The sequence below is a fragment of the Lolium perenne genome, chromosome 6 (assembly GCF_019359855.2).
Source record: "Lolium perenne isolate Kyuss_39 chromosome 6, Kyuss_2.0, whole genome shotgun sequence".
Classification (NCBI taxonomy): domain Eukaryota; kingdom Viridiplantae; phylum Streptophyta; class Magnoliopsida; order Poales; family Poaceae; genus Lolium; species Lolium perenne.
The window spans coordinates 52541559-52560440 of record NC_067249.2 but is presented as its reverse complement, the minus strand read 5'-3'; the positions used below and the strand labels follow the sequence as shown (position 1 = coordinate 52560440).

Here is an 18882-nt window from a genome sequence, read left to right as displayed (position 1 = left end):
CATGGCCTAAAACATACCCAACCACCTTGGATGGGGCCAATATTTGGCACACTTGTGCATGGTGGTGTGCCCCACCCTTTTTTAATTTCTCTTTCTAGGTTGGTTTTTGCATTCATGGTGATACCATGGTTGGGAGGTGCCGATACTAGGGTTTTAGGGTCAAAATGGGTCTACCATGGCCTAAAACATACCCAACCACCTTGGATGGGGCCAATATTTGGCACACTTGTGCATGGTGGTGTGCCCCACCCTTTTTAAATTTCTCTTTCTAGGTTGGTTTTTGCATTCATGGTGATACCATGGTTGGGAGGTGCCGATACTAGGGTTTTAGGGTCAAAATGGGTCTACCATGGCCTAAAACATACCCAACCACCTTGGATGGGGCCAATATTTGGCACACTTGTGCATGGTGCTGTGCCCCACCCTTTTTTAATTTCTCTTTCTAGGTTGGTTTTTGCATTCATGGTGATCCCATGGTTGGGAGGTGCCGATACTAGGGATAAGGTGCACGCGCCAATACAAACTTTTCCCCTAAAATTTGAGTAACAAAATCTTGATTATAATATATGTATATAGTATCGTTGGATTCACATTGAAAATACACTTTATAATGATACTAATCTAATACAAATATTAATCGTGTATTTGAAGTAATGTTTGGCAAACATATCCGCCGGCTCGATCTTAGGAGGTGCTCATAGGGGTAGGGTGTGCGTGTGTGCGTTCATAGGGGTGAGTGTATGTGCGTGTATATGAGCGTACGCGTTTGTCTTTGTGTTTCTCAAAAAAAAAAAAAAAAAAAAAAAGCACCTAAACCGATGACTTGTAGAGCAACGTGGCAAGGGAGAGGAGGCTATGGTGACGTGTAAAGCTACCTGGCGAGGGACCTGAGGCGTCCGCGCATATAAAAGCTTCGTCTCCCACATCTGCGGCCATTTCCCCCCGTTCCCCACCTCTCCGAGAATCTCTCCGCCAAAAAACCCCTCTCCCTCTCCATCTACCTCGCTCCGCCGTTAGATTATGTTATCTCATCGCCGATCCGATGGGTCGGCGGCGATGGAAGCTGCGGGAGTAGCAGTTGGCGCGGACGATCTGGAGAACTTGGCGGCCGTCGATGATGCTGCATCGGCGGAGGCGGTTGGAGGCGAAGGCGGTGGTGGAGAGTCCAGCATTACGGCGGTCGCTGCGAGGTCCACCGTCGTCGATGCCTCTGTCATCGGGTCGGTCGTCGTCGGCCCGGTGGTCGCGGCACGGGCGGATCTGGACGCGGAGGAATCTGCGGAGGAGGATTCGTCGTCCTTGGCGGAGAAGGCCGTGCCGGATCTGCTCGCTGCGCCGGCGTCCGGCGACGTCTCGGAGGTGAAGCGGACTTGCATATGGAGGTAATCGCTCGTTCTGCCCCTTTTTTCCTGTGGATTAACGGGTCTACCAGGCTACCTTATCCAAACAACATCTTAATTACTTGCTACGATAATGTTGATACTTTGGGTAGGTTATGCTCGGGGTTTACTACGACGTTATCACGGTAGCAACTATGGAGCTTAACTAATGTTCTATGCTTTGTCTTAGTGATGTTTGTTCATTTTGTTCATGTCTGCTGGATAGTTGCACAAGGATCTCTATTGTACAAATCAGAGGGAGTAGTTGATGTAAATGAACTATGCCTGATTACAAATGCATAACACAAGTTAGAATCTCAAATCATGATAGTGATTCTTAGTTTTTACACTAGGTCTAACCCTTTTAAGTATTTTACTTTTGCAATAGGTACTACTAATTGCATGATATGGTCCACATAACCTAGCTTATAAATTCCATGTTTCGGTACTTTATTATCAAATTTATTTATCGCGCCGTAGGAAAATACAGCAACTTATAAATGTTGATCAAAATCATTTCTATTACGAGAATAATAAATAAAGCATTTCTGTATGACATGATTACCATTACTTGTTTGTAATTAATAATAAGGACTTAGGAGTTAGGAGTATACATAAGATGATACAATGAAAGAATGTTAAATATGATATGGATTATTGTTTCCTTTTTGATTTTTTGGTATGCAAACTATTTTGATGACTTTTTCCTTGAGGGGATTAATGTGTGGATTTATCTTTTTGGTATGTAGGTTGGCGAAGGGTCTAGGAAGAGGAAGCGGGAGGACGTGGAACACTGTGCCTCCTCCAAACCAGCATGAGGAAGAACACATTCTGCTGATGCAGCAAACCAGGAGGAGGTGGTGTAACCTGTGCCTCCTCCAAACCAGCATGAGGAAGAACCTGTTCTGCAGATGCAGCAAACCAGGAGGAGGTGGTGGAACCTGTGCCTCCACCAAACCAGGAGGAGGAAGAACCTGCCGATGCGATGCCGCAAACCAGGAGGAGGTGGTGGTGCTGTGGATGGTCCATACCAGGACTTGGAGGAATCTGATGGCTCGGAGGTGAGCAATATATTTAGTTGTGTACCCTTCCATCTATTTCATTTTGTTTGGTTTGCATCTGTAATTGTAATTTGTACACATTGTTCTTGTCTAGTATGACTCACGGGATTCTGCGGAGTCGGTTGACGACGCAGGAACATGGGGTCATTCAAAAGGAAGCTCCTGGAGAAGCTGCATAATGGGGACCTGCCTTTCAAGAAGCGTGGGAAGTACTTGTCCATGGCACAGTCGAAGCCGAAGGGTGGCAAGCTTGATCATCTGAGGCAGCATGCCGAGGAGCTAGCCATCTCTGGCACCTCTAGGCAGATTAGGGTACAGCATTATGGACTGCTGGTGGTGCTCTCTGTCGAGGATGATGCCTAGATGTTGTGGACTGATGTGATGTTGTTGCTTTTGCTTTATGGCGTTGAACTATGTCGTAATGAGTGTTGAACAAAGTTAGTTTTGTAAATAACTAAGTTATTTACCTAGTGTGACCATCTATTATATTGATGGTCTTATTTTGTGAATATGTGTGGAACTAAGTTATGTAATTAAGTATAATGTATGTATTGGTGTCTTGATGCTTAGCTATGTCTTGCCTTTGGAATGATGGTGGTTGCATGTTACATCCATATGCATCATCTGGTGCAACTTGTCATCTGCATAATTGTGCCGAGAAAATTGCTGATGGCTTCGGAATGCGGTGGTTGCATCTTTGAGCACTTTGCGTCGCCTTGGTTGCCCTCCTCTCCACGGTAGCTATGTCTGCACCGTAATGTGCATAGTTGTAATACAAAATTACAGAATAAAAATATAAATGAGTTGAGTCGATCGGGCCGCATTAGGATAACTTAATAGTTCCGGTGGCCCAAAGATACCCAAATTGAAAAGCTAAAAAATAATGGCCGACGGCCCATCCCGCACCTATATACAAGCTCAACGCTTTCTTATACCCTAATCGTGGGATTGCCTGATAAATTATTCCCATTTTTTTGCCGTCGCCGCCTCAGAACCCTGCGTACCATTGTGGAGCTGTCGTCGGTGAGAGGTATGATAAAACCCTATGCATATCCGTCCGGAACTAGATCATCTATCTCCCCTCTGTTGCTCATCTATCTCCCCTCTATTCTCCGTGCGGTTGTTTCTGACAATTGATCAAATTGTCGACAACACATAGATCTCATACATTAGGCTGCAGCAATTATTGCCCAAGACATGCGCCATGTTAGATCTGTTTTTCATCGATGTCCCGGGCCTAATATGCATTCATTTTTGTCATCTATTTGTCGACAACACCTACATTAGCTACGATGAATCGCAATCGGTTTCTCATCTATTTGTCGACAACACCTAGATCTGCTACAGTAACTGCAATCAGATTCTCATCTATTTGTCGACAACACCTAGATCTGCTACAGTAACATGCAGTACTAAAAGATTGAATCTTGTACATTTTGAGGTCATACTATTGAAGTTGTCATGTAACATATGTCATAGATCATCATGAATGTTACATTAAATGCATTTTTTATAACTATGTTTGATCACTCGTAATGGTATGAAGGTGAACATGGACGCTCACGTACTGAAGTTGTTGCTCCTGGGGATGCGCGAGAAAGAATTACTATGAGAGGTAAGAATGATCCTTCCAACAAAAATGTTTCAGTACATATATTATTGTTCATTAATATCCAAAATTATGCATTCAGGTCCAGGAATTATGGGGAATGCAGATTTTGACTCCTTCTGTGTGTTTGCCAATCTGGTGGAGATGGATGATGAACAACTTGCTAGACTGAAGCGTGTAGTTTGTAAGCACAACCCAAGTAGACCCCTCTATGTCTTCACCATAAAAAATTCAATCATCATCAAGGGCAAAGCCAAAATGGTAATCAATTTTTGAATAAATCATAAGCCATCATTATTGTCCAAGCGTATGTCAAAATTTTTTGCTAACAAATGATTGCTCATTGACTCCTTTTGCAGTACTTCTCAAAGGCCTACACCATGGAGTACATTGTGAAGAATCTGAAATTACCATCCGAAATTCAAGTCTTTTCCAGGAATAGAAAAGTTGCTAAAGTTAGGATGGTCTTGAGCAAAGTAGGGAAAACTGCCATGATTACCTCAAATTGGATGGATGTTGTGAAGCAAAATAAGATGCAAGTTGGTGACATCTACATATTCTGGTTTCGTGGTAGCAAGGAGGGTGGTCTGAAGCTCCTAGTTGATCAACTATGAAATCACCACGTATTTTAAATGCTTACACATGACAACTGTGTCATGAAACATGGACATTAGTGTGTGCTACATATTATGTTTGATTAATTGTTAACGCATGTTTTATTGTCATGACATTAGTGTGTGCTGCATATTATGTTTCAATAATGATTTACGCATGTTTTATTGTCATGAAATAGTGGTGTTTCCTATTAATCGATCACATAAGCACTGCATAAAAAGTGGCGTCATCATGCACCAAATCTAGGCCATATTGTGCAGGGCCCGCGTAAAAAGGTAGCCCATTTCGGTGTGTTCCCACATTACGTGATTTAATTTCGGCTGGGCAGTTGCCATTTTTTGTGCAGGGCAGTTCACACCGAGTCATCTTCCCTCCCCTTCTTTCTCCTCCTCATTTGCCATTTATTCTGCAGTGCATTTCCCACCGATTCATCTTCCCTCCCCTTCTTTCTCCTCCTTTCTCCACACTGCCCTCTTCGTCTACCTCTCGAAATGGATCAGGAAAGAGAGTTCAGCAATCACAGCACTGACATGGATCAGGAAAGGGAGGTTAGCAATCAGAGCAGTGACACGGATCAGGAATGGGAGGTTACCAGTCACAAAACTGAAATCCGGAAGATTGTCGCACATCAAACTGAGATTGAGGTTGTCTACACCGACGACAACCATAAAGCAGCCGAGATTGTGGACATGTACGAGCAGTGGTTGAGCAAGGATGAATACAAGTTCATGGGCCTGGACTTCGAGTACTGCGACCCGGAGTACAAAGGTGACTATCGGATCGCCGTCGTCCAACTGGCGATGAAAGAACACGTATTGGTCTACCAATGGTCAAGGTATGTATATTTGATTTTTACAGTGGCTCTTGCAAACTTGAAATATGAAACCCGGTTTTACATAACCTCTATCATCTTGATTTGATGCTTCATGCTAGTTCATTTCTGTGATTTGATATTTTTGATGTGGTTACTTAGTTGTTATTTAGTTACTCATGTGCCTGTAGTTATGGTAAATCCCCCTCACAAACATAGTACTGGTACTCATTCATCTTTAAGGATAAAATCTGAACTTCTAAATCCATTTGAATGTACTGATATGAACCATGATATGTACTTCCATTCAAGTTCAGACAAAAAATGTTAAATGACACGTAGGAATGAAATATTATCACATAATTTCATTGCATTTCACAACTCATTTTCAGCATTTTTTCCCAACAATATTTTACCAGTTAATCTTTTCCATTTTTATGGTGGAGCAGTAGCCAACCGTGGTGTCCCAAACTCATGGATTTCCTACGCAGTGGTGTCCACTTTGCTAGCGTCGATATCAGAAATGACAGAATAGCAATGCAGCGAAGTTGGAATATTGAGATACCAATTGAGTACCACATCGATCTGCAGGACTTGTTCCAGCTTGAACGCGACAGGACTGGGATGGCTGACATGGCAGCCGCACTCATCGATATGAGCTACAAAGGAATGAAGAAAGAATTCCCATCTGTCCAGCACAAGTTCTGGGAGAAGAATCCCCTCGATGAAATTAATCTGGAGTATGCAGCCAGAGATGGGTTTGTGGCGTACAAACTGTACCATATAATCCGTCAATGCAACTATGGACAGCGCCACCGGCTACCTCCGCAAGCAACACCAACTGCATTGCAACCCAGTTCAACGGGCGGCACAAAGGCTTCTTCATCGAGCAAGGCAAAGGAAAAGAATTGGCTGGCACCAAGCGCCCAAGTGGGGATGAAGCGTGGACACACACTCGCATCAGCGATGGGCATGAATATTGGACTGCCGCGTCCTGGAGTTTTCCCATGTGTTATCAAACAAGCCCTCCTCGTTTCGTGGGGGCCACTTTGGGACAGTGGCCAGAGGAGAAGAAGCCGAAGATAGATTGGAGTGGTGCTGCCCCAAACACACCCTAGATAGATCTATGTTATGTGAAGTGTGTATGTTTATACTACGGTTTTGTAAATGGGTTGAACTACTTGACTAAATGCAAAGTGTGTGTGTGCACCTGAAAAATCTTCAACGAAATTGATGTGTGTAGGTGTAAATTTCTTGTGTGTGTGAGTGTGTAGCTGAAAAATGGCTACTATGTTGGTGTATGATTCTTTAGTTTTGCATAGCGTGTGTCTACACCTGAAAAAAATCGCACAACGAAAATGATACCGACTTGGTACACTTTGTGTTTGTGTATGTAGCTTAAATGTTACTTTCGGTGTTTGTGTGCAATCGAAAAATCATCAAGAAATCATGATCAAAAAATATGTACGTGTGTGTACGTATGTGCACCTCAATAAAACAAGAAACAAGAATATATGATTAAGCAAACAAAATAATAGGATAGCCATATGTCTTGAACAAAACGAAAAAAGTATTCATGGTCACTTGACAACATAACATAGTTGATAGAAGGAAAAAAGCTATTCATGGTCAGGAAACCTTCTTCGGGACTAAAACCTAACCACTCAAACTTTTATCTACCATTTTCTATGTCTTCTTGTTGATCCTGGAAGCGACGGACCGAATTCTCTCTTTCACCATCTCTAACGTGTTCGAAGGTGATAACATCATTTCAGCGACAATTCGTCTTCGCCTTCCATTAATTTTGATCTAAACAATATTACGAAATATGGGTTAGATGTAACACATTTTTGTTAATCCAAGGGTGTACATACAGACGATTTTTAACAAACCTGTGAAATCTCTGCAGTCATCCGGTCCCCATCCCAATGCTCCATGCATTCCATCACAAACAATCCACAAGAGTTCCTGTTGTAAATGCAAAATCTCGATAACGTTAATCCTCTCATGTATTGATCATAAACTTAAATTGGTGTAACATTAACTCACCCGTCATGTTGCTGCGGCATGTCGTACTCTAATATCGGCCACTTTGAAACGTCGGGATGATTTCCACTCGTGACTTCGTTGGCCACTTGCATGTCATCTGCACTTTGGCGCTTTGTAGAGAGATAACAGCTTATGCTAATTTGCGCAATTCAGTGTGTTAGAAGTAATGTGGACAATTTGTTTTTCACTTACAAGTGCCTCAACAGTCTCCAACGTAAACTCTAGAGGATAAAGCGAGTCGAGAACTTGGAATTCTTGCTTCGGTGTGTGCATGACAACGGTCGTCCAGTGTGTATTGCCAATGTTGAGTGGAAAATAAACCTGCAAAAAATTAGAACATATGAAAAAAATGAGATGTCATTCGGCAAGTTTATTAGCAGAGTACTACAATATTTTATAACAATCATATATTACGTACCTTGTCACGGACGGTGTATTCCGTCAACACTCTACCAACCGCGCCAGATCTTACCATCGCGCTATCCATGTTCTTGCTGGATTCTTTGGGTTTGTCTCCGGCAATTGCCCGGTCTACTAGATATTTTGATCTCCATGCGGACACAAGAAGCGATCATCCCCAACACGGAGGTTCAAATGCCCAATGTAACCATCAATGACCTGCGAATAACATAATGACATTATATGTTAATAACATACATGTAAATATTAAATGTATGGAATAGATGTGTTCTACACACTTACATCATCGGACAACCATTTTTCGTCGAGAACAACACGTAGCCGCTCAGCGTTAACTTCATCGCCCCTGGCACTCCGGTAAACATTCTTTTTTTTGTGCTGGTCTGAGCGAGATGCAATCTCGAGGAAGACTATAGCTGCGTCTACAAGTTCAGCCGTCAAATCGCATGATGCATCCGGTTTTGCAGTTTTATCTGCTCCAGATTTATCATCGAAATTCAGAGCTGCATGCATATGAAAATGATTAGCAAATACAACATTTCTTATAGAGAATATTAAAAATAATGGGACAAATAAACTACCTTTTGTGGATGAACCACGGACTTGACGCTTGGTGCGTCTGTTTCAGAGCATAGGGAGATTGAAATTTTTTGGGAATTGTTCGCTTCCTCTTCCCAGCCAACTCATCTTCCTTTGATTTACATAAGAACTTGCTAATACTTACTGCGTCGAGATCAATTTCTGAATCTGATGTCACCGGATCAGCATTTTCAATGATGAACGGATTATCCGGTGTGCTACCAACATCGCCAAATGGCTTTCCTGCTGGAGTACCATTCAGTCCACCAGCCTTGTCAGGTGTGCGCATAGCATCATTTGCATTCTTGGTAGTACCATTCTTAGCAGGCTCCTTTAATTTTTTTTCCAATTTATCAACTTCATCAGCCAGGTTCATGTCAATGATACGAATAGAATCTCCACCTCCTGCTGAATCGCTCTCTTCCTTGTACATGAACTCTTTTTTATCACGAGGGCCGTTCCGGAAAGAGTTGACATCTTCCTGGTCCTCCATGTTACCGGAAACCGGTGCGGCTGCTGGTTTGTAAGTCACGCCTTCCTTATTAAACATCTCCAATGTTCTCTGCAACACAAAAATATATAAGTTCATGAACGATTGCATTTTCAATAACAAAAGAAAATGACACAACAATTAGGCGTTTCACCTGAGCACATAAGGCAGGGATGGTAGCCAACATCTTACGCAATTGTGCATCTAGGTAACCCGTTAAACGATTTATCGAATTTCCGTCGACCGTTATCAATGGGTTTTGGAGCCGGTTTCTTTTTTGGAACAAGACTCGCGGGCTTGGCGTTATTCGATGAGCAGCCACAGGATCTGGCACAACTGGCTCCATCATCCGATACTCTTCAGTGATATTTTCATCAATCTGCACGTTATATAATGCAAGAGTTAAGTACTACAGTTTTGAATTGATTATTTACAAAATTAAGTGTGCCTATTCGTAACACTGAAATTAGTACCTTCACGTTACCACGACCTCGACCATTCTCATAGTCAAAATTGTCTCTCCGCGTGGCATTGCTTCATTCCAGTTCCTCATTAGAGGGCGCATGGACAGTTTAGGATTAAATGCACAGTCGCCTTCTAGCGGCTGACATTTTTCCCAGTACAAGTACTGCATGCATGTAAACAAAGGAGAGTAAATTAATTATCTATACGTGAAAAATGCAGTGAGATGTAGTATGCACAACACTCCGACATAAGACCATACATACCTGCAACATTCCTAAGTTCCCTTTTGGCCACTGACGGATTTGTCTACCTTTTCTTACCAGCCTAATGCTATCCAACAGAACCCTAAGAGTGAATGCATTCCAATTGATTTTTGAGATTCGGTTCACATCTTCTACTAGTGCATAGAACTTGTGTGGGACAATCTTCGTCGCCATAGGAGCAAGTACTGTTCCCAGAAGCACTAGCACTACCCTCCTCAGGAAGTCATCATCGGCAAGTTTACTTTTAATGATGTCGTCAATTAATTCGTCGATAACGATGTTACCGGTTGATTTGCTTATGAACTGTGGTGGGATGCGATGCTTCACGTCTTCACCTTCCTCGGTAAGTATTTCCCCAGCAGAAAATCCTTCATTAACCAGACCAAGGAGACACTCAACATCAACAAAACCAAGAGACACCACGCCATTGTTCTCTCCTATTTCGAATGTAGCAGTGGCAGGGTCAAAAACATCAAGCATGAACCTGGAACAAAAATGAAGATGAATCAATAAGTACTATGCAAAAATAATCCACGAATTACAAATGACATATGAACATGTGATGAAATATTACGTAATATACATGTGAGAAGGTGTACCTGATCAATATTGTACGCATCTTCACAGAAGGAATCATCATCATACTTCTTAAATTAGTTAGAGCTAGTCTAGCACGTTGATCCACGGTAAGACGGGCCATGAGCCTACACCATTTTTCGATGTTGCAGCAAACTTCACCCCTAAGCTCGTCCATTCTATCAAGGAAAAACACTATATTACGAAAGTAATATGTCACGTACAAAAAACTAAATTAAATGTGCAAGAGGGAGACTTGAATACAACATGATTTTACATACGATGCGTGGGATGACATTATTAATTGTACATACGATGTGTGAGATGATATGCTTTCAACAGACAAATCATGGTGAAATTTTATACAAAAAAATTGAGAGCAAACATCTGCCCGGCCTATATATGAAACCCCTCAATAAAATTTACATCTTAAAAACCGATAATTGCAGTGTTTGCTATTTTCATGCTACAAGAGCGATGCATATATAGGAAAACTGCTGACAAAGGATCGACTGGATCCGACGTATTCGGGCATGTCGTTTAGGTTTAAAGTTTTACTTAACCTAAACGAATTGACTACAGGTGTGCACATGCATGCACACAACCAGCACAACAACTCCAAGTCCTAATCAGATTCAACACTTAAGAAAATTATTCTAACAAGCGCAAATATGAAGACACACGGCGACTCTAGAGGAGGGCGACTCTAGAGGAGCGGCGACTCTAGAGGAGCGGCGACTCTAACTATACAAATTTTAGTTGCTTCATACGATGTAGATAGGAAGGTCTTGATGTGTACTTACTTGAAGAGGCAGTGTTGGAACCGTCTTGGTCTGTCTCCGATGAGATATAGGTGACGGTGTTGGGCCTGGCGTGGAGAAGATTCCCGGGTACGGCGGTCTCGGGTGAGGGTGCCTTGCAGATGGCGGCGGTGGCGGGGATGAGAGCCTTGGAGACGGAGGAGGCGAGAAGAATAGAGAGAGCGGCTATCGCGGGCGGTGGCGGTGGCGGTGGCGGTGGCGGCGGCTGTAGCTAGGGTTTGCACGATCTCAATGACGGCAGCACGAACACCTTTTTATAGGCCGACCACGTCGTCCGTCATTTCCGGAACATGCCATGCGCAAACCATGCACGATAAGATCGTGGCGCGCGTGAAGATCGTAATGGTGCGTTTCCATCCGCCGTTTCGGGTTGTGCCTTTTGTTAATAACATTTTTCACTTTCATTATTGTTGCATATTGCATTTTGGTTGGTCCATGTTGGGCCAACGAAATTAAACAACAAAATTATAGTCTATACTTATCATGAACAATGTTGATATGTAAATATGGACAACATTAATAAAATATGTTTTACCTTGGATGGGATCACCATTTTGACCCATTTTGACCCTAAAACCCTAGTATCGGCACCTCCCAACCATGGGATCACCATGAATGAAAAAACCAACCTACAAAGAGCAATCCAAAAAGGGTGGGGCACACCACCATGCACAAGTGTGCCAAATATTGGCCCCATCCAAGGTGGTTTGGTATGTTTTAGGCCATGGTAGACCCATTTTGACCCTAAAACCCTAGTATCGGCACCTCCCAACCATGGGATCACCATGAATGCAAAAACCAACCTAGAAACACCAAGCCAAAAAGGGTGGGGCACACCACCATGCACAAGTGTGCCAAATATTGGCCCCACCCAAGGTGGTTTGATATTTTTTAGGCCATGGTAGACCCATTTTGACCCTAAAACCCTTGTATCGGCACCTCCCAACCATGGGATCACCATGAATGAAAAAACCAACCTACAAAGAGCAATTAAAAAAGGGTGGGGCACACCACCATGCACAAGTGTGCCAAATATTGGCCCCATCCAAGGTGGTTTGATATGTTTTAGGCCATGGTAGACCCATTTTGACCCTAAAACCCTAGTATCGGCACCTCCCAACCATGGGATCACCATGAATGCAAAAACCAACCTACAAACACCAAGCCAAAAAGGGTGGGGCACACCACCATGCACAAGTGTGCCAAATATTGGCCCCATCCAAGGTGGTTTGGTATGTTTTAGGCCATGGTAGACCCATTTTGACACTAAAACCCTTGTATCGGCACCTCCCAACCATGGGATCACCATGAATGCAAAAACCAACCTACAAAGAGAAATTAAAAAAGGGTGGGGCACACCACCATGCACAAGTGTGCCAAATATTGGCCCCATCCAAGGTGGTTTGGTATGTTTTAGGCCATGGTAGACCCATTTTGACCCTAAAACCCTAGTATCGGCACCTCCCAACCATGGGATCACCATGAATGTAAAAACCAACCTACAAAGAGAAATTAAAAAAGGGTGGGGCACACCACCATGCACAAGTGTGCCAAATATTGGCCCCATCCAAGGTGGTTTGGTATGTTTTAGGCCATGGTAGACCCATTTTGACCCTAAAACCCTAGTATCGGCACCTCCCAACCATGGGATCACCATGAATGAAAAAACCAACCTACAAAGAGAAATTAAAAAAGGGTGGGGCACACCACCATGCACAAGTGTGCCAAATATTGGCCCCATCCAAGGTGGTTTGGTATGTTTTAGGCCATGGTAGACCCATTTTGACACTAAAACCCTTGTATCGGCACCTCCCAACCATGGGATCACCATGAATGCAAAAACCAACCTACAAACACCAAGCCAAAAAGGGTGGGGCACACCACCATGCACAAGTGTGCCAAATATTGGCCCCACCCAAGGTGGTTTGATATTTTTTAGGCCATGGTAGACCCATTTTGACCCTAAAACCCTAGTATCGGCACCTCCCAACCATGGGATCACCATGAATGAAAAAACCAACCTACAAAGAGAAATTAAAAAAGGGTGGGGCACACCACCATGCACAAGTGTGCCAAATATTGGCCCCATCCAAGGTGGTTGGGTATGTTTTAGGCCATGGTAGACCCAATTTGACACTAAAACCCTTGTATCGGCACCTCCCAACCATGGGATCACCATGAATGAAAAAACCAACCTACAAAGAGCCACTTAAGAAGGGTGGGGCACACCACCATGCACAAGTGTGCCAAATATTGGCCCCATCCAAGGTGGTTTGATATGTTTTAGGCCATGGTAGACCCATTTTGACCCTAAAACCCTAGTATCGGCACCTCCCAACCATGGAATCACCATGAATGCAAAAACCAACCTAGAAAGAGAAAGTTTATTAGGGTGGGGCACACCACCATGCACAAGTGTGCCAAATATTGGCCCCATCCAAGGTGGTTTGGTATGTTTTAGGCCATGGTAGACCCATTTTGACACTAAAACCCTTGTATCGGCACCTCCCAACCATGGGATCACCATGAATGAAAAAACCAACCTACAAAGAGAAATTAAAAAAGGGTGGGGCACACCACCATGCACAAGTGTGCCAAATATTGGCCCCATCCAAGGTGGTTTGGTATGTTTTAGGCCATGGTAGACCCATTTTGACCCTAAAACCCTAGTATCGGCACCTCCCAACCATGGGATCACCATGAATGCAAAAACCAACCTACAAACACCAAGCCAAAAAGGGTGGGGCACACCACCATGCACAAGTGTGCCAAATATTGGCCCCACCCAAGGTGGTTTGATATTTTTTAGGCCATGGTAGACCCATTTTGACCCTAAAACCCTTGTATCGGCACCTCCCAACCATGGGATCACCATGAATGAAAAAACCAACCTACAAAGAGCAATTAAAAAAGGGTGGGGCACACCACCATGCACAAGTGTGCCAAATATTGGCCCAATCCAAGGTGGTTTGGTATGTTTTAGGCCATGGTAGACCCATTTTGACACTAAAACCCTTGTATCGGCACCTCCCAACCATGGGATCACCATGAATGAAAAAACCAACCTACAAAGAGAAATTAAAAAAGGGTGGGGCACACCACCATGCACAAGTGTGCCAAATATTGGCCCCACCCAAGGTGGTTTGATATTTTTTAGGCCATGGTAGACCCATTTTGACCCTAAAACCCTAGTATCGGCACCTCCCAACCATGGGATCACCATGAATGCAAAAACCAACCTACAAAGAGCGAATGGGTGGGGCACACCACCATGCACAAGTGTGCCAAATATTGGCCCCATCCAAGGTGGTTTGGTATGTTTTAGGCCATGGTAGACCCATTTTGACCCTAAAACCCTAGTATCGGCACCTCCCAACCATGGGATCACCATGAATGAAAAAACCAACCTACAAAGAGAAATTAAAAAAGGGTGGGGCACACCACCATGCACAAGTGTGCCAAATATTGGCCCCATCCAAGGTGGTTGGGTATGTTTTAGGCCATGGTAGACCCATTTTGACCCTAAAACCCTAGTATCGGCACCTCCCAACCATGGGATCACCATGAATGCAAAAACCAACCTACAAACACCAAGCCAAAAAGGGTGGGGCACACCACCATGCACAAGTGTGCCAAATATTGGCCCCACCCAAGGTGGTTTGATATTTTTTAGGCCATGGTAGACCCATTTTGACCCTAAAACCCTTGTATCGGCACCTCCCAACCATGGGATCACCATGAATGCAAAAACCAACCTAGAAAGAGAAATTAAAAAAGGGTGGGGCACACCACCATGCACAAGTGTGCCAAATATTGGCCCAATCCAAGGTGGTTTGGTATGTTTTAGGCCATGGTAGACCCATTTTGACACTAAAACCCTTGTATCGGCACCTCCCAACCATGGGATCACCATGAATGAAAAAACCAACCTACAAAGAGAAATTAAAAAAGGGTGGGGCACACCACCATGCACAAGTGTGCCAAATATTGGCCCCACCCAAGGTGGTTTGGTATGTTTTAGGCCATGGTAGACCCATTTTGACCCTAAAACCCTAGTATCGGCACCTCCCAACCATGGGATCACCATGAATGAAAAAACCAACCTACAAAGAGCAATTAAAAAAGGGTGGGGCACACCACCATGCACAAGTGTGCCAAATATTGGCCCAATCCAAGGTGGTTTGGTATTTTTTAGGCCATGGTAGACCCATTTTGACACTAAAACCCTTGTATCGGCACCTCCCAACCATGGAGCATCCACTAGTTATTCCAGAATATCTAAAAATGAAAAATATCTTCACATTCCATGATTGATTGTGTTACATACCATGTCTATAAATTTTCAGGTGATTTGGAGGAGGTCGAAAAAATCACTTGCTTAAAAAATGGGGCTAAAGTTATACCAAACGGTCCGTCGTAGAGCAAGTGATTTTTTCGACCATCTCTAAATCACCTCAATTTTTTATAGGCTCCCATGTATGTAATATCAATTATTATTAAAAAAATTAAAAATAAACTTTACCATTTTATTTCAATCAGTATACTTTCAAGTATATATTTTGATAAAGGACAATTCGAAAACAAATTAATGAAAACATACAAGGTTGGGTTGATCTGCCAACCTTCAATGCATCTTTTGTACTTTTTCTGTATATGAACTTTTTACAAATTCGATTTTTTAAATTCACATATGAAATATCAGATACAAATAACATATGAAATTGATACTCTGTTTTATTCTCATGACATTGGTGGTTGCTATTCTCATCACATAGCGGCTTGCTATTCATTCATGTAACTTATCTACTATGTTTTTTAAACTATTGAATACATTATGACAGAGATCAAATTGGTACATAACTCAATATTACTGAACTATCAAATTTTCAAACAAGCAAAATTTTAGAATTACCATTTCCTTGCAAACAAGATAATATTTATGGACTACCATTTTTCCAACAGAACATGGATGGTAGATAAAAAGGCTGACAATACTTTGTAGCCATCCATAACTTCACTTATCTTATAACAAAGTGAAGAACCAGCAAAAGCAAACACAGTGTGCTACATACCATCTAGCACACTGGTACAGTGCATACATAGCTACCATAGCTAAAGTTCACCGCTAAGTCCATACATAGTTACCGCACCATAACAGAAGGTGCACACATAAACTAGCAGTTCTTAATAACATACATTACTTAACATCATCATATCTACTGATGATGTACTTCTTCACAAACTTTTTCAGGCATTCAGTCAATCCCGACCATAGTACTCCAGTACTTTCCTCGGGGCAGCATGGTTCGCCTTGTCGCGGAGATCCTTCGGGTGCACCTCCTTCACATGGCTAACAAGTCCTTCACGCATACCATCCCTAGGAACCTGCTTGGAGGATGGAACTTGCGATAGTACCTCCCATCAGGTTTCATGTAAGCACCGATTCCCTCAGCCCAGATCTTCTCCTCCACCTTCTTCTCATATGACGACACATTGTACTTGCTGACTTCATTATCGAGATGAAGCATCAGTAGTTGTACCGCAAAACAACAATGTCACAATCATATGTCACAACTATTGTACAGCAATGAGTTCAATAAACTTGTCAACCATGCACAATCAATATTGAGAATGCTCTCTTACCGACACGGCGTCCCCGGAATCGACCTCGCTGGAAATGTAGGAGTGGCCAGAGTCCTCCGAGTCATCAAACTCCTCAAACTTCCTCTTGCGGACAGAGGAGGTCTCACCAAGCTGATGGAATATATACAGATTATTATGTCAATCTAAATTGCAATCATACCAGCATAACACATATACTACAAATCCTTATTGCAATCATTACAATAACAGGCCAGTAACATTATATTTCTCCTACTATGTTAAGGTGAAACATAATTCTGTCAACCTATCATTAATACTGATCTTAATATCATGGAGTAATCATAGTCAATATTATGTTTCACCTTACCATAATGTTGCTCATAATAATAAATTTCATAGAGGAAATAGAGTCCAGATTCTATAGAGGAATGCCCCTGGAGCAGCAGTACCATAATAATAAGCAATAATTATCACCATAAGATGTTAACTAAGCAGCATTTAGGGGTTTTTAGCTTCTAACACCCATAAGTGGAGGTCCTGCCAAATCATGCCTTTTCAAATAATAGATACACATGCTATTATTCATACTGTGGTGATGTACAATTATAGTAACTACATATTTTCCCATATGTTTGTGTACAATCATGTATATATACTAATTGATAAAATTGAACATAACCTGTGACTGCATCATATTTTTTACAAAATAAATGCAGGGAACAAATTATTATGTCAATGTTGTTGCCATCATAGCAAGATAACACTCCTGGAGCACAACAACATTACCATAGATTTAGAAATCAATGTGAATCCTAAAGCAATTATGCCATCATGTAATAAAAACTTACTAATGAAGCTCTGTACCAAACAATTGATGATACTACTAACAAATAAATTGTGCACGCTGTAATCAAACCAGATAAATTGTGCACAGGGTATATAAATTGGGGTCACATGACAATAAAATCCCCCTTAACTACGAATGCACACGGATGTCAAACCAGATTAAAAAAAACCCTTGCCAACATACACAAACCATAGGCCAATCTGCTAGATCCATTTGGTCCACAGTAATCAAGCCCTTATCACAATTCATATATGATTCGTCTGTTCTTCGGTTTGATCTAACCCTAATCACCATCAAATAAGGGCAAATAAGCTGAGGAGTTGAGAGGATAGCACATACCAGAGGGTCTTCCGCCATTGGCTGCACATTCAGATCCGGCACGATCTCGCCGCCGAGTCCGTGCTCCTGCTCATCCGCCACCGTCAGCACCAAGCCTCCGCCCGACGCGGCCGCACCACGACGGCTCCATCCACCCGGCACCACATCTGCCTCCGCCACGCCGGTGTTCTTGACCAAGGTAGCGGCGGACGCCCGCGCAGTGGAGCTGCTACCCTCCATCGGCCTCCGATTCGACGGAAATGCGCGGAGAAGAAGGGATTGGAGAAGAGAACTGGCACTGGAGACGGAGTGGAGAAGACGAAGTGGCCGAGGGAGAGGGTTTTCTCCGTACCTGATTTGGGGGGGAAATGGTGGGGCGAGGGAGGCGGAGCAGCCGACGAAGGTTTTATACGTCCCTTCCGCTTCGGTACACGCACGTGACTTCGCCACGTACACGACGGTAGACCGAATACGTACAGAACAGTCGCGGGCCATACGGGCTTGTACGGGGCCTATACGTATCTGTCAGAAACGTGAAATTACGAAATTAACCCTGAATCCGAACAGGTATCTCACGATCAGAACCGTTGATGTGTTTTGACCATTCCACTTTTCGCCAGGGGGGGAGCACCGGAGCAGAAGCGCAGTCAGAGACGGCTGAGACCACCATCATCGTGTCTCGCGAAGTTCTCCCTCTCCGTGTGGCTGCAGTCGCCTTACCGACATCCAGGGTTCAGAAATTCAGATCGAAATGTCAGTGACCATCACTGGACTGAAGAATGCCTGGTCTGAAACCACCGCTGGAGTGAATTCCACGTTTTGTTGACTTAACAAGGAAGGTATAGTACGGCATACGCCAACTTGTTCGAGTAAACTGAAAGCTCTAGAGGTATTTAGAAATGGAATCATCAAGAATACGTGCCTTATACAACTCGTTTTTTTCCATTTTTATTTACCCTTGTTCAATATCCCTGT

At 43.1% G+C, this 18882-nt stretch overlaps 2 protein-coding genes across 2 annotated transcripts; both read right to left on the bottom strand.

Moving 5' to 3' along the window:
- Positions 1-6804: 6804 nt before the first annotated feature.
- On the bottom strand, positions 6805-7999 carry LOC139832393 (ubiquitin-like-specific protease ESD4). Its single transcript, XM_071822142.1, has 5 exons — positions 7943-7999; positions 7717-7845; positions 7525-7634; positions 7368-7443; positions 6805-6810 (listed from the first exon to the last, which is right to left on the bottom strand). Exons 1-5 carry the CDS (start codon positions 7997-7999, stop codon positions 6805-6807), a joined length of 378 nt encoding a protein of 125 aa, XP_071678243.1.
- An 8398-nt stretch (positions 8000-16397) lies between these two features.
- LOC127310481 (uncharacterized) lies at positions 16398-18494 on the bottom strand. Its single transcript, XM_071822141.1, has 3 exons — positions 17929-18494; positions 16782-16892; positions 16398-16523 (listed from the first exon to the last, which is right to left on the bottom strand). Exons 1-3 carry the CDS (start codon positions 18400-18402, stop codon positions 16398-16400), a joined length of 711 nt encoding a protein of 236 aa, XP_071678242.1. The 5' UTR covers positions 18403-18494.
- Between the last annotated feature and the right edge of the window lie 388 nt (positions 18495-18882).

Bases quoted from the DNA above. Each gene is read 5' to 3' on its own strand.
- LOC127310481 (XM_071822141.1), bottom strand. From the start codon at position 18,402: ATGGCCCGCGACTGTTCTGTACGTATTCGGTCTACCGTCGTGTACGTG. The intron at 16,893-17,928 runs GTATGTGCTATC...ATATTCCATCAG, and splicing joins CAATGGCGGAAGACCCTCTG to CTTGGTGAGACCTCCTCTGT. The intron at 16,524-16,781 runs GTAAGAGAGCAT...TCCTCCAAGCAG, and splicing joins ATTCCGGGGACGCCGTGTCG to GTTCCTAGGGATGGTATGCG.
- LOC139832393 (XM_071822142.1), bottom strand. From the start codon at position 7,999: ATGGTAAGATCTGGCGCGGTTGGTAGAGTGTTGACGGAATACACCGTC. The intron at 7,846-7,942 runs GTACGTAATATA...AATTTTTTGCAG, and splicing joins AATACACCGTCCGTGACAAG to GTTTATTTTCCACTCAACAT. The intron at 7,444-7,524 runs GTGAGTTAATGT...CATTTACAACAG, and splicing joins ATGCCGCAGCAACATGACGG to GAACTCTTGTGGATTGTTTG.